The sequence below is a fragment of the Gorilla gorilla genome, chromosome 9 (genome assembly GCF_029281585.2).
Source record: "Gorilla gorilla gorilla isolate KB3781 chromosome 9, NHGRI_mGorGor1-v2.1_pri, whole genome shotgun sequence".
NCBI classification, from domain to species: Eukaryota; Metazoa; Chordata; class Mammalia; order Primates; family Hominidae; genus Gorilla; species Gorilla gorilla.
The window spans coordinates 8,742,677-8,757,872 of NC_073233.2; the positions used below are offsets into that span (position 1 = coordinate 8,742,677).

Here is a 15,196-nt window from a genome sequence, read left to right on the forward strand (position 1 = left end):
GCCTGCAGTCCCAGCTACTCAAGAGGCTGAGGCAGGAGAATGGCGTGAACCCGGGAGGCGGAGCTTGCAGTGAGCCGAGATCGCCCCACTGCACTCTAGCCTGGGCAGCAGAGCGAGACGCCGTCTCAAAAAAAAAAAAAAAAAGAAAGTCCCAGAATCCCAGACATCTGACAGGATGGGGTCCCAGAGACCCTCCACCCACCCACCTCCTGACTTCCACACAGGCAGGGATGAAGGACTGAGGGAGAGTGGGAGGGGGTAACTGTGGCCGTTGCAAAGGGTCCTCAGGTCCCCATCCTTATCCCAAGCCCGATCCAGGCCAGAACCACGGGGTGGGTGTGCAGAGCACTCAGGCGGCCTGTGAATCCCCACAGCCACTTCCCTGCCCTGAGACCTCAGAGAATGACCTGGCCTCCATCTTTCTGTTTCATTTTGTTTATTTTTATCTCCAGCTTGTATGTGAAGTTCAGGGGTACCAGTGCAGGATGTGCAGGATCCTTGTCACAAGCATCCTTCTCACGACCCTGCCTCGCTCCAAAAGGGGTATCAGGTGGGTGAGCAGAAACGCCCCTTCCTGAATGCCTGTCCTTGTCCCACCACAAGGACGAGGATGCCTGCTCAGAGGGCACAGGGAGAAGCCAATGGCATAGGGTGCACAGCAGCGAGGGCCAAGGGACAAGGAGTGGGGGGCCCCCACCTGCCCAGCGTGACCTGCTGACCACAGCTCCTCAGCGGCGGGACAAAGCCTACCCATGGGGCCCTCAGTGGCCACCCTGGATGCAAACCCGGGTAATGGTCAGGCCCAGCCTGTCCCCTCCTGCGCACAAACTCAGGGCAGAGCAGAGAGCTTACATCCACCAACACCCAGACAAAAGAAAGCCCCAAGAACACCCTTAAAGGCAGCTAAACCCTGGAGCTGCCTCGGGCCCATCGATGGGAGCACAAGAGGTGAATCCTGCTATGGGCACCGTGGCCGTCTACGCGACCGCAGCAAAGAGGAACATGGATGACTCACAGACGCAGAGACGGGGGGTCCATGCTGTGCGGTGATGTTCACCTGAAGCTCAGGGACAAACCCTACCTACGGTGACAGATGTCAGGAGGGGCGAAGGGTGAGGGAGGGAGGGCCTGTTAGCTGGAGCGGGTCTCAGGGATGCCTGCTGCTGCTGCTGGAAACATTCTGCACAGGGGTTCAGGTGGAGGTTCTGGGATTGTCACCCGTGCACACTTGTCAGCATGCTCTTCAGGTCCTGCATTTGAGGTGCCTGTACCCCAGTGGAAAGATGACGGACAGAGCTGCTCAACCACCACCCTGGACCAGATTCTGCAGGGTGCCTTAGAAGGCCCAGGAGGAAAGGGGACTCCAGGCTGGGCACCGGTGGTCCACAGGCTTCCAGAGCAGCCCAGCTTGGCCCTTGTGTCCCAGTCACTGGGAGCTAACGAGGACGCACCCTCATGGGGGTATGTGCCCACCCAGTCCCCTCCGTAGAGAGCCTGGGAGCCTCTGTGATAGGGCGTCCTGGCCCAGGGCTCCCAAGGCCAAGTATGAAGTCTCGTTCCCCCAGACAACCTTCACCTCCAGGCTGCATAACCTCTACTGACCCCTCTCAATCCCACCTCTTCTTTTTGTCCATGAAGGCAGTCGGGAAATGCAGCCTGTGCTTCGGAGAGGCAGGCAGGGCTGGGGTCACCCCCGCCCCAGGCAGTGGGATAGGAGATACGCCAGGGTCAGGTCCCTTGCTGCAAGCCTGCAACCCGTGCCTGTATATGCCAGCCGGGCCTGCCAATCCATCCTTCACCCTGCAGGACCCTCCCGTCTACAGGTCCCAGCTCTGTGTGGGCCTGGCCAGCCCTGGGGCCATGGCCGAGACCTGAGTCCTCAAAGGACTGCCCCTTCTGAGAGCAGAATCCTGCTGCCCCCAGAAGACCAGGTGTTCAACCTGAGCCCTGACCCTAAAACCCATGGTCCTCTCTCTCCTCCAGAATCCCTCTGCCAGCCTCCAAGAGCCGCCTGCTGCTCCCCTGGTGCTTCTCACACCCCTGGGGGATGGCAGGGGGGTGGGGAGCCCAGCAGAAATTGGAGCAGAGAGGACATGGAGGGCTGAGGGGTGAGGGGGCAGACCGAACCTATCCTCTCTGCCCATGCGTCTTCCCCCAGGATGCTACCTGAGGCCTCGGGAGAGGGGCATCTGGGAAGGCTTCCTGGAGGAAGATGAGTGCCTCTCTCTCATGAGGGAGGGGCTCCAGGGAGGTCAGTGTGAACTTGTGTTGGCACAAAGGCAGCCCTGGCCGAGGGGGCGAAGGCAGTGTGAAGTGGGACTCACTTCCCCCAAAGATGCAGAGGGATGTCGGGAGACCTGGCAGGCGGCCCTGGGCAGTTCAGTTGACCCCACCTTACCCTACCAGGCTGCAGGAAGCCCCTGCCCCCACCTGGAGCCGCTACAGGTTTTCCTAGCTCAGCCCTAAAGGTTCAGCCCAACTAGATACAGGCCAACTACAGAGGTCATGTCAGGGCTGAGGGGGTGGCTGCCAGGGGTGGCTGCTGCGGGGAAGAGCATCCCAGCCTGCAGGCCCTGCTACCCCAGGCAGAGCTGCCCGTGTGTCCCGCACGAAGAGCTTTCCCTGCCTGGGAATCCCGCTCTGCCCCCCACCAGCCAGTGGCTTTGGAAGTTTGTCCAGCAGCCCTGGAGTCTCAGTTTCCATGCCTGTAATATGGGCACAGCACTCACTCCAGGATGAACAGAAGCGGGGCCAGGAAAGCAGTCCCTGGCCTGGCACCACAGCAGGGGCTGTGAGGGGGATGGTTCCACAGTTGCTGGAGGTCGACAGGGACCGAAGCACACATGAGTGCCAGATGGGCCCCACGATGGGATTCCAGCCAGGGTGGTGCAGGGAGCCACCTATACAGAGGACAATTGACTGCAGAAGTGCCAGGCTCATGCCCTCCATGGATGGAGAGGCCGTCACCTCCGGGGGATGCCCCAGGGCCGCATACCCGTGCAGTGGCGCTGGAGTGGCAGTGGGCGCCTGCCCCACACTAATGCACACACACGTCAGTGCACACCCACAGCCACGCCAGAGAAAGCCACAGGCCCTGAGGGGCTGCCCCATGCCAGCCTGCCAGCTGCCACACCCCTCCCACAAAGCCCGGCTCTGGCCCGGGACACAGGGAGCCCAGACCCATCCAGCTTTCCCCTCAATGCCCCGGGTCCTCCCACAAATTCATCCTGCCTCAAGCCTCAGTCTCCACTTCCAACAAATGGGTCTCAAGCCCTCTGCTCTGTCCACCCTGCATGGCGGTGTGGGCAGCACAGAGCCAGCCTGGTGGGGGCTGGGGACTCTGGAAGGGGTGCTCAGGGAGGGGCTGGGCTCTGGGGCCCAGAAGGCCTTGGAAGGTAGTCCAGGCGGGTCCCGGAACAAGTGTTGCATGAGCACCAAATGGCTCAGAGCTCCCGAAACCTGGCGTGCCTGTGAGAGCCGTTGAGACCCCTTTTCAAGGCCCTGCCTGCCAGCCCACAAAAGACATTCAAATGAGAGACAAATATTTGGGGCCCCAAGGTTGAGCCCAGCCCAGCCTCTCAGGCCCAGCCCAAGCTGCTCCCAGGCTCTCATTTGGGTATTAATTGCATTTCGTTTAGAGATTTGCATGCTTATCACGCGGGTGGTGGCCAGCCTCGGGGGCCTGGCCAGCCTGGACAGAATCCCAAGGCTCGTAGGCAAATGCCAGGAGGAGGGGGTGGGCAGAGGACCCAGGAGCCTCCCGAATGGTATCAAGAGAGCAAGCCTGGGCTAGGCTGCAGGCCATCAGCGTGGGCCCTGGGCCACAACCTGGCATCCCTGTGGACCTGAGCACGACAACAGGACAAGCAGAGAAAAATTGGATCCCAAAAACAGGGCTCCCAGGCCAACTTCTCCCTAACACCAGCTCCCAGCACCCCACCGGGGACTGCAGCCCCTCCATGGTCAATCAGGGTAGCCCTGGGGTCCCTGTCACATGACGTATGCCCACCCTCTGACAGCCCTGCAGCCTGTGGGACGGCCCGTGTGCTCGCCGAGGTGCTTGGAACCTTGGAGGGCAGGCTCTCAGAAGATTGGCTCAGGGACCCTCTGGTCCACCCTCTCTGCATCCCAGGGTGTCCTGGTCCCAGGAGACGCCTCATCCCAGGCCACATGGGGCCCTAGGCCTTTCCGTCCTCAGCCCTGTCTACTCTACCCTCTACAAGAGAGGTCCAGAAGGGGCAGTGCTTGACCCAAGAAGAAGAGGCTGTAACTACGGAGAGGTTGGGAGGAGGAAGTGGCCCTAAGGGCTGGAGTTTTAGAAAGCCCTCTTGTTCCTGCCCATTATGGGTTGGATTTTATGCCCTCCAGACTCACATGTGGCTGTTTTTGGAGCCAGGGCCTTTAAAGAGGTAATTAAGTTAAAGTGAGGTCATTGGGGGGACCCTAATCCCATGTGACCGATATCCTTAGCAAGAGGAGGTGAAGACACAGACACACACAGAGGGATGGCCAGGTGAAGACACAGGGAGAAGGCAGCGTCTACAAGCCAAGGAGAGAGGCCTTCGGAGGTGGGGGGGGCCTGCAGAATGATGAGAGACTAATTTCTGCTGTGTAGGCCCCCTAGTCTGTGGTGCCTTTTCACACAGCACAGGCCAACCCATTGCAGCCTCTCCTGCTGTTAGGACCCCAAGTCCATCCTCAGGGACATTAATTAACATAGAAACTTTTTATCCTGATGGTGTCACCTCCTAGGCAGAACGGGGACCCGGAGGCAGGCCTAGCTACGAACCCCCAACCCTCCCTGTCCTTCTCGCAGGACAGCGGGTCTGGGGCTGAAAGCTGTGACTCTGCCCCTGCCTGGATCACAACAGGCAGGACGGCTGAGCAGGCACACATCTGTCTCTCCCTCTGCTGATCTGTGGCCTTGGACAGGGGCTACTCTGGGGGAGCTGACAGATGACCCCCCCAGGAGGCCCCTCCCTGCCTCTGGGCTGGGAATCCACCTCCGTGGAGCCCCTGGGAATGGCCTGTTTCAAATACGTAAGTGGGAGCAAGGTTTCATCCTCAGCGGGGGACATCGCTGGGGGCAAGGCCAGTGGGTGGGTGGGAAGGTTTCTGTGGCACTGGGGCCTCCTGTTGATTGATTCACCCAATTAATCACAGCCAGCAGCTGGGGAGGGGGTGGGAAGGCGGTGAAGGGAAAAGGAGCCCACAGCCGGGAGGCCCTGGGAGGTTGGCAGAGGCCTGCACCTGCCTGCAGCCAGCCCTCCAGCCCAGCCCTCTTCCCTCCTTTCGGAGGGGCCAGAGCATGGGGTGCTAAGTGCTCAGTCTTTAACCCCTCCCCAGCTCTCAGGGAGCCCCTCCCACGCTCCCCAGGCCTCTGCCCCACTTGCACCTCCCCAGGCCCCAGGGCACAGGACGCTTTCCCCACCCTTTGGGAGGCTGAGGGTGTCAGGAGGCCTGGGCTGAGTGCTGGCTTCTGTCTCACTGGCTTGCAGACAAGACCCTCCATTTCGGTGGAAAAACAGCAAGAACAGCGCCCCCTCCAGGCAGACCCAAGGGAGGCATCGGTGTGAGGGGCTTCAGGCTCTGTACTGTGGGCTTAAGCCTTGCACCTGTGGGTACCTGTGGGCCTCGGGCAGATCACTGAGCCTCCCTGCATCTGGAAGTCTGGGTGAGACCCCTCAGAGGGGGCTGGGAGGAGGAAGGGCCCCTCTTGATGGGCAGCCCCCACCCTCCACCTACTGCCCTGCCCTCCCAGCCTTCAGGGTCCTCCCCAGCTTCTGTGGGCTCCCAGGTGGACCTGGGCCACCCCTGAGACCCCAAAGAGCTCAAGGCCAGCTCACAGCCCACAGGCTCAGGACAGCACTGGACAGGCCTCTGGGCCCACCTGGCCCCACTCCCCATTTTTATGGGAACAAAGACTGAAGGTGTGGCCCCAAAGGAACCACCCCTCCCCCAGTGCCTCGCTGCTGGGAAAAGGGTCAGCAGAGTTTGGGTCTCCCCCACAAGCCCTCTGGGCTGTGCGTGCTACAGCTGAGGACACGGCGTTGAGGGGCAGGCCCCCTCCAACCCCGCCCACCTTGCGCTGTCTAGCTCTGTCCAAGGCTCTCTCCGGCTGGCTAATCACCTCTGGGCACAGCTGTGCTGCTGAGGTCTCTGGGATGACTGAAGGTCTTTGAAGGCCACTTTGGGAGGAGCGAAGGTGCATGGACACCAGGGACCCTGCTCACAGCGAGTGTCCCTGCCCCATCCCTTTCTGCATTGAGTGGGACAAGCTTGCTTCCATTTGGGGGATCGCCATCTGACTATTCTGCTTGTCTTAGGGTGGGGCAGAGATTAGGTGATGTGGAGGGGTTTCTCTACATGGCCCCCCTGCCCCAGCTCTGAGGGGTAGCACCAGAGTGGGTTTCACCAGCGTAGGGCACGTAGGCCCCGCCATGAACAGGGCCCCAAACTTGGTTTAATGCTTTGCTACTGCCATCTTAAAGTTCTTTTTTTATTTTTTATTTTGCTTTATTTTTTATTAGAGATGGGGTCTCCCAGTGTTGCCCAGGCTGGTCTTGAACTCCTGGCTCAAGCAATCCTCCGGCCTCGGCCTCCCAAAGCACTGGGATGACACGTGTGAGCCACCTTGCCTGGCCTTTGGAATCTGACTACTTTTATCTTCTAACTTGTTCTGCAGGTGCAGGCCAATGGCATACAGCAGCACTCACATAAGCAAAGGAGAGCGTGCACAAGGCGCCAAATGTACATCCACCCTCACTCATCCCCCCCACTTGAGTAGCGCATCCACGATGCCCACAGACACCAGGCCACACAGAAATGGTGCCAGGGACCCCCAGCAGTGCAAGGCAGCGTGTCACACCTACGCATGAGCAAGCCGGGCGCTGATGGCCACCGGGCAGCCACGTTTTCCATTCAAATCCGCACTTGCTAGGGCGCTGATGGCCACCGGGCAGCCACGTTTTCCATTCAAATCCGCACTTGCCAAGGACGCAGCAGGAAGCCAGAGATGTTCTAACGAACGTGCAGCACCCGGGAACCTGTCATGTCCTTTCTTACTTGTGCGACTTCTCTGTGTCAGCCGAGGTCTCTTGCTGATGGATCTACCCACAGTGCCTTTTGTCTTTGAACTTGTCCCTTCCCTCCTTCCTCGCCCATCAGCGAGCAGGAGGTGGAGGGTGCTGGTAGAACAAGCCTGCGTCAAGGAGTGAAATCAGCTGATTTCATTTTTGTGCAGTTTCCACTGTTCTAGTAGCAAATGAAACACAGACGCCTGTGCCAGGACAAAACACACCTGTGTCATTCCAGTGATTCCGCATAGAAGTTAAATGCTCTTATGCTTGCATTTTAAACTGGCATCACAAAATATAAAGATGGATAACTAAATTCATGCTAGCCACTTAAATTCCTAATCTTTCTTACTCAGAATGGCATTAAATAGTGAGTATAAAATAAGAAGTATAAAATAGTAAGTCAAGAGGTTGACTATAGAAGAAAGAAAAAAGCTTTATATTTTAGCACCTTGAACATGACATCACGATCACCTTCTCCCTGGAATCAGTTTCTAACTTCCAGGTGAGGACTAGGCCTGGACCATGAGCTCCTAGCAGAGCCCTGCTGCCCCCGCAGCAGAGCCCAGGACAGGCTGGCACCTGGGCCAGGTGAGGCTCTGTCCAGGCTCACTGATCTCAAATGCTGAACTGCTAAGGATGTCATGTCCCCAGAGGAGCCGCCAGGCTCAGCCTCACTTCCTGGAAGGTGTGAACATTGCAAGGATGTGGAAGTGAAAGAGTCCAGGGTTTAAATCTCAATTCTCATCATTTTCAAGCTGAGTCCAAGGAAGAGAAGACAATCATGGATTCTTAGTTTCTGTTTCTGGTTGAGCCAGCAAGGTCCCTTCCTCATCCCTCTTTTCTGCTTATCACTAGAGACAGAAACTAAAACCATGACTTTAGGCTGCTGACAGCCTAAAACAAAACGACAGCAAGAGAAGGTGGGTTGGACCAGCTTGCCTGTGACTTCAGGCACTGCATCTTTACTGGGCACTGGGTGAATGACAGTGTGGGGAGGGGTCTTCATAACGCGGCAATCAGCAGCCCACTGTGCCCAGGAGACTCGCCTGTGGTCCTGGTTATCAACCACAGCCCTTTCCACTCTCAAAAATGTCCCCGCTGGGACAGCAAGTTACATGGTCGCTACAAGTCCTGTCTCCTGGGAGATGCAGTCCAGCAGCACTACATCCTCTGAGCAGCAGGTGCCAAGTGGGATGAACTGGATAAGGACTGCATTCGGGGAAACGCCCTTGTGAAAGGAAATACACAGGAAGGAGCTGGCAACGGGTGGGAAGCCACTAGACCATGACGCGATCTGCCCCAGTGAAGGCGAGGGGATAGCCTGGGCCTAGATCGCTGTGAGGTCTATGGAAGTTTCCACAAGCTTGCTGGGTAGTTCTCGAGGCAAACTCAGAAAGGGAGTCCCTTGTCTCCCTGGAACGGATCTTTCTTGGTATCTGTCACACTCATTAGGTGGGCCTGGTGTCAACCCCATTTGCAGGCCACCCCAAACTTGATCAAAGGTCCGCTTCTGGCACCCCATACCCTGTCCTACAGGAAATACAGGGACAGGCTCCCAATAACAACACCCAGCACGGTGCCATCAACAACACCATGCACACGGGGGCTCAACGGAACAAACACCTCCGCTTCTTCAATGAAGACACTGGAGGGAAATTGCTTACAAGACGCTTAAGAGACCTATGAAGCAAACTTGATGTGTGGACCTGCGGCGGATCCCGATTCTATAAGGCCAAACCACGAGACCCCCTGAGGACTGCGCCATTGGCTGGGTCCCCGATGATATGAAAGAACGGTGGTTCATTTCAGCGGGTGATGTTTTTGGGGTTTCCTCTAGAGGCTCACATGAAACGTTATGGGTGACAGGATTCGAAGTCTGGGATTTGCTTCAAAGCAACGCAGGGATGGGGTGGGGGATGGATGGGGCAGGAAGGGCCTTGAAACTGGTGCTGGAGGCTTCCCAGGGCTGCCCTGGGGCCCAGTGCGTCCTCCACCAGCCAGACTGTACAATGGTTGGATCCTGTGTCCGCTGCTAGGACCCAGGCTCCACGAGCACGGGCTTGTGTGGCACACGGATGCACCCTAAGTCCTGGCACAGAGACTGCTCAACAAAGGCCTCGGTGCTTTTGTGTATGTTTGAAATTTTCCATAATAAAATAAAAAGTGGGAAAATGGGAAAACAAAAATGGCAGCACCACTTACCCTCTGCAGAGCTTTGTCCACTTCACGCCAGTGGGTGGCAGTCCTTTCCTCCGCCCCGGCCTTCCACCGTTTCCCCCTACCCTCTTCACCCATCCGACAGCCCCCTGTGGTCCTGGCAGCTGTGGGCCTTTCCTTGAGGTCAAGGTGTGGAGCCCTGGGGAGGGCTCAGGGAGGCCACCGACCCGGGTGTGGATTCTGGGAGAAGCCTGTGGGATGTCCCTCCCTGGGTGACCATGGCAATGTGCCCCCTCCTGTCCCTTGGCCAAGGCCAGTTCCCTGAGCCCTGCAGCCCCAAGCCACAGCTGGTCCACTGACCCCAGCTGAGCCTGGTCCTCATCAGACCAGCTGACCCCTTTGACCCCCGCTACAGACTCGGCTTTGACCTTGGCTGCTGAGAAGCCCCCACCTGGACTGAGGCTGCAGCTGGCGAGAGAGGAGCCCTGAGCTCCTCTGATGACAGCGGACCTGGCCAGCCTGACGTTTGAGACCCATGCACCCCGGCAGCCTGTGTGTCCTGTTGCCATGGTTATTCAGGAGCCACCCACTCTGGGACAACACCAGCTGCTCCCACCTCGCAGGGCTCCCATGGCTCTGTCCCAACCACTCCTTTCTGAAGGAAGGGGTGCCTCTGCATCCTAAAGAAACCGGGGGAGCCCCACAACCCCTCCCCCACCAGGACACTAAAAGGCTGCTTTCGGTACAGTGAGACATCAAAGCCTCCTAGGCCCTGAGTCAAAGGTATAGCCGTGTAATATCCCAGTGCCAGCTCTCCGGCTGGGGGGAGCCTGGCGCAAAGCTTCCAAGCCTTCCTTGTTCCTTTCAAGAGCCGCTCTTAGGATTCAGGTGAGCGCAGGCCTGCAGGGCCTCCCTAGTGCGGGCAAAACCCAAAGCGAGAGAGAGGGCAGCCTCCAGGCACCTCTCACTAACTCCTCCCAGAGGCCGCTGAGGTGGGTCTGGTCAAACCCATTTGCAAGTTAAGCCACTTGCCCTGGGCTGCCCAGCTGCCACGTTAGTGGAGATCTGAGCGTGGTGGCCTGCGCAGGAGCCCATGCCCTCAGCCCCACAGCCGGTGCTCTCCGGTCAGACCACCTCAGCCTAGCCTCACACCCAGCACTTACCCCAGCCCTCGGGATGGGTCAGCAGCCTCCAGCCTGCAGCTTCCAAGCCAGCAAGTAGCCCTGTCTGGACAACCCACCAAGTAGCCCTGTCTGGACAACCCACCAGCCCACCACCTCCTGGAGAACGCCCCCAGCCTCACAAGGTGTCCCGATGGCTCCGCTATCAACGGCCTGGCTGCACTCCAGATCTCACCCAGACCCACCCTACGGAGGAGGCAGCAGGGTTTGGGGAGTAGTGACCACGGAAGTCTGGCCGTCACCTGGGAAGTTTAGGTGATAGGAGCCATTGGTAAACAGAACTGATTTATTTATAAAGTTCACGCTCCCTTGAAGAGGTGTGCCCCACACAGGCTTCTCCCTAGCAGAGCAGCAGTGCCCACAAACCCACCCCAGGGTGGGCTGTCACGGGGGCCTCACGCCAGGGACCTCGCCCCTCAGGGGCTGCTCGTGTCCAGATCTTGGCCAGCATGGAAAACTCCAGATAGTGGGGGCAGGGGTCCAGGTCATCTTTATTATGCCCCAGGTCAAGGGTTCTTTGTACAAAAATAGATCTCCGTTTGCCAGCAGTGTCCCTCCAGCAGCTCAAGTTAATGTGTAGAAAATGGATTCTCTGTGCCCTTAGAAAATCATCTCCCCTCCGGAAAAATCTCCAAGTGTTGGTGCCCCCCGCCCCACAGCAGTCGAGAAGCTGTGGGGAGGGGCGGCGTCGGAGGAAGCCGCCAGCCCTTATGGGGCCAGCTCCAAGCCCGTTTCCACCGGGGCATTGGTCAGGCTGGGCCAGACGAACGAGGCGGCGTCGGCGGTGCGTGGGGTGGTGGGTGGGTCCCCGGCTCGCTGGGGGCGGAGCGCGGGCCGGTCCACCTGGCGGGCTCCCCGGCGATGAGCGCGCCGGCCGCTCGCTCGGCTTCCGGGGCTGAGGCTGCGGGGGGAAGGTGGGGAACCGAACGCGCGTCAACGCGGGCGCGGGCCCGGGGCAGACCCCGCCCGGGCCGGCCCTGCCCCCACCTCCCCCAAGCGAAGTCGGCAGTTTCGTTTGCTCGGTTGGTTTTGGAGTCTTGAGTCCGTGGGTGCCGCGACTCGGTCTGAGACACGGCGGGGGCGGGGCGGGCGCTCGGAGCCGCGGTGAGTCAGGGCTCCGCGCCCGCAGACTCATTTCTGCCGCCCCGGCCCGGGAGCGCGATTTGCAATGCAAAGTCACCCCGCCTCCAGCACCCCAATCTGCCCCAGGATCCGCCAGCACTAGAGACCTCAACGGCCCGACGGCCGCTCCCCTCCCCTCCCCTCGTCCACCCCTCCCTCGTCGGCGGCTGAGCCGCGAGGGGAAGTTTTGCAATCCCGGACAAACGCCGGTCTTGCACAGGCTTGAAAAAGTTTGGGGGAAATGAAGAGTGAGCGAAATCGAAGCCATCGCTCGGGCCTGGCGCTCCGCTCCGCGGGCTCCTGGGGGCGCGACCCGCCGGGCCTGCCCACCCCGTCCCTCCACCCCGGCCCCCGGCCCTCCCTCCTCCCTGCCTCCCGGCTGTTACCTCATAGGTCGAGGGCGCTCAGTAGCCCCCTAACCAGCTGGAGAAGTCGAGTAGCTCGCGCTCCGCAGGACTCAGCGCGCCTTCGCAGCCGCTGTCGTCCGACGAGTAGGCGGAACGCGGGGAGCCGGGCTCCGAGCTGCCCCCGCGGCCCGGGGACGAAGAAGCGCGGGAGGGCGAGGCGGCAACCGGGGTGGTCCCCGGCGGCCCGCGGGGCGCAGACGGCCGCACAGCCTGCGGCCTCAGCCCTCCCGCCAGCGCGTTGCGCACGGCGTCGTGCTCGGCCAGCAGGCGCTGCAGCGCGCGGATGTACTCCACGGCCGAGCGCAGCGTCTCCACCTTGCTCAGCTTCTTGCTGGCGCCGCCGTGCGGCACGTGCTGCCGCAGCGCCTGGAAGCCCAAGTTCACCAACTTCACGCGGTTGCGCTCGCGCTCATTGCGCCGCGCTACGGCCGCTGCGCCGCCTCCGGTCTCTGCGGTGGCCGGTCGCCGCCGCCGGCTGCAGCGCAACAGTTCCGGGGACGCGGGTCTCCGCCGGGCAGCGCAGCCGACAGGGACGCGGGGCGCAGGGGGCGCGGACCTGGGCAGTGCGCCGCCGTCCATCGCGCCTGCATCCACCCGCCCGCTCCAGGTCCCGGCGCGCTGCAGGAAGGTGCAGGCAGGGGAACCGGAGGCGATGGCGAAAACTGTGGCGCCCCAAGGGGGCTTCTGGCACGGCGCCGCCAGGCAACTCCCCAGGGCACGCGTCCTAGGTCGTCTGGAGCCCGGGGATAGGAGGCCTAGTGGTGGCAGGCCGTACGCGCCAGGGAGCGTGGGACGCTCGTGTCCCGCGCGTGCGGCCGGACTCTCCCAGGTCTCCGCAGGCGCGGCGCAGGCGGCTCGTTTTTAAATGTATAGATAACCCTCCTCCGCGCCGCCGCCGTCGCCTTTCTCACGCCCTCCTTCCTTCGCCTCGCCCTCCCGCCACGCTTCGCCCTCCCCCTCGCGCGATCACATTCTGTAAGGCCCAAAGCGTGCGCATGTCCCCCTAGCCCATCCCCCGGGCGCAGTCCACAGGTCCCCACTGCGCCCAACTGGCGAAATCTGCCAGTTCCCGGTGCGCCCCCTGCTCCCGGCAGGTGCTCAGTACGCCCCCAAAGCAAGGTACGCAGGTCCTGGGTTGAGCCTTCCCGTACCCCCACCCTAACCCCGCGCGCAGCCCCGCAAGTCCCAAGAGCCGCCAGACCTTCGCACGCGCAGCGCGCGCTGTGGGAGGGAAGGCGTGGCCCTGGCGACAACACGGCTGTTCGGGAGGCGCGCAAGATCCCCGGGGGCAGCACGCGCCGCGCAGCCCACACCCACGCCCCGCCCTCCTGGGGCCGAGGAGGCGGGGGCCAGGGTCTCAGCCAATCGTGGGCCACCCGTTTGGCCAATCGCGCAGGGCGCGGCTCCACGCCCGGCCCCATTGAGGAAGCGCGTACGCGTGGCGCGTGGCTCACGGGGAGCATCGCTAACAAAGCTGGGTGCCTGCTGGGCCCCGCCCTGCTCCTCGCCCCCGCGACTGGGCTGGGCGCGCTGTCCCCTAGCGCAGCTATGTCCCGAGCGCGCCCCCACCTGTGCGTTAATCTACTGGGAATGGGGGTGGACTGCGCCTTACCTGGGGCGGGGTGGGGCTTAAGGAGTGGTCGAGACGGAGGCGGGGTGGGAGGTTCAGGTTCCCGGGGCGCGTTCCCCAACCCGCCCCGCTTTCCCCGTCCCTCCACGCGCACCCTGCCTGTGGTTTCCGTGCGCCCTGGGCCTGAGGGCTCTGGGCGGCACCTTAACCCGGAGGACCTGGAGGTCTGCACCCGACCGCCTTGTGCCAGGACGGTCAGGTGCACGCCCTCCCCCACCGTGGCTCCCTCCATCTGCAGTATCCCCCACCTCCACCCCGTCCTGCCCTCCTGTTCTCCGTCGCGCTTCCGGTCGGTGCCTCCGGGATCTCACAGCCCTCGCACCTCTTTTGTGACCCAGGCTGTTTTTCTGCACCCACCTCTCCCCTGAGGGCACTGAGATTGGGCCATTGGCGGAAAGGTCTCTGGGAGCAGCACCCTTCGAGGGGAGGTGGGACGTTGAGAACTTCTCCCTAAGAGATGCGGGGAAATGGTGGGGTCTGAGAGTGCAAACACTGCAGAAATGCGAACAATGTAGTGTTAACGGAAGAGTTTAGGTCCTGCCTCACTGTCCGGGAAACGCGTGCCCTCGGGGGAGCCTTTGCCAAGCCGGTTTTTCCCGAAGGTGACCAGATGCTCCTGGGCCACTGCCTCTGAGACCTCAGGGAACAGAGATTTTTGTGGACCCAGCTGCCTGGAGCTGCTTTCCTGTTCCGGCTGTAGGAAGTGAGGCCCAGGACCCCTCCTGGGAGCCTGGGGGCAGATAGCCAGTGTTTACTGCCAGCCTCGGGGTGCCCACCTGCTCCCATTACCCTGCAGGATGCTGCTGGCTGGCCCACCTGGGCCCCCAGCACACCTGTGTCCCGAGTACGCCTGGCCCTCCTGCCTTGGGAGGGGCCGGAAGAGTAGCACCTGCCTGGGAGCTGGTGGTCTGCAGTCTCTATTTGGCAGATGAGGAAGCCGACTTGGAGAGAACCCTGGATGTGTCCACAGTCACTCCTCCACCCAGTGGAGCGATCCAGGCAGAAATCGGGGCCCTGAGTCTGAATCCGGGTTCTGCAACCAGGGCAGATGCGGGCTTGCCTCTGCTCCCTGTCCCTGGTCTGAGAGCCCATTCTTCCCAGACGGTCACTTGGCAAATCACAGCCTGGCATGGATTGTTCTGCCCTCCTTCTGCTGCCTCCCTCCTTCCCCTTGTCAAGGCTGCAAGACCAGGATCTAGGAACGATCCTGGAGCCCTGCAAACTAGGCCTTGGAAATCCCTGCTGGACTTCCACCTCCCGGGCTGGGAGCCCCTCGGTCATCTGTTGCTGTGTAAGGAGCCACCAGGATTTTAGCGGTCTGAACAACGATGTATTATTTCTCAGGATTCTGTGACTTGATGGGTGGGCCCTCTGCTGCTCTGGGTGTGGCTGCATACACCCTGGGGGTCAACAGGGGCGAGGGGTACAGCGGCTGGGTTGCTCTCTACCCGGTCTTCGCCCAAGTCCCTCCACAGCTGGTAAGATCTCCGGAGCAGGACCTGCAAGCCCTCTTCAGATCACCCCAGAACTTCCTGTCTAAAAACTGAAGCCTCTCACTGCCCAGGCATGGCTTCTTGCTACCCTGCCCTCAGGCGCAGTCCTGCACCCACCTGCGTCTGC

The 15,196-nt window shown here is 61.0% G+C and overlaps 1 protein-coding gene across 1 annotated transcript; it reads right to left on the minus strand.

The window, feature by feature from the left end:
• Positions 1-6,528: 6,528 nt before the first annotated feature.
• On the minus strand, positions 6,529-13,201 carry ASCL2 (achaete-scute family bHLH transcription factor 2). Its single transcript, XM_004050437.5, has 2 exons — positions 11,926-13,201; positions 6,529-11,318 (listed from the first exon to the last, which is right to left on the minus strand). Exon 1 carries the CDS (start codon positions 12,523-12,525, stop codon positions 11,944-11,946), a length of 582 nt encoding a protein of 193 aa, XP_004050485.1. The 5' UTR covers positions 12,526-13,201; the 3' UTR covers positions 6,529-11,318; positions 11,926-11,943.
• Positions 13,202-15,196: the final 1,995 nt, after the last annotated feature.

What these genes read in the sequence shown, in the direction of transcription:
- ASCL2 (XM_004050437.5), bottom strand. Translation starts at nt 12,525, where the DNA reads ATGGACGGCGGCGCACTGCCCAGGTCCGCGCCCCCTGCGCCCCGCGTC.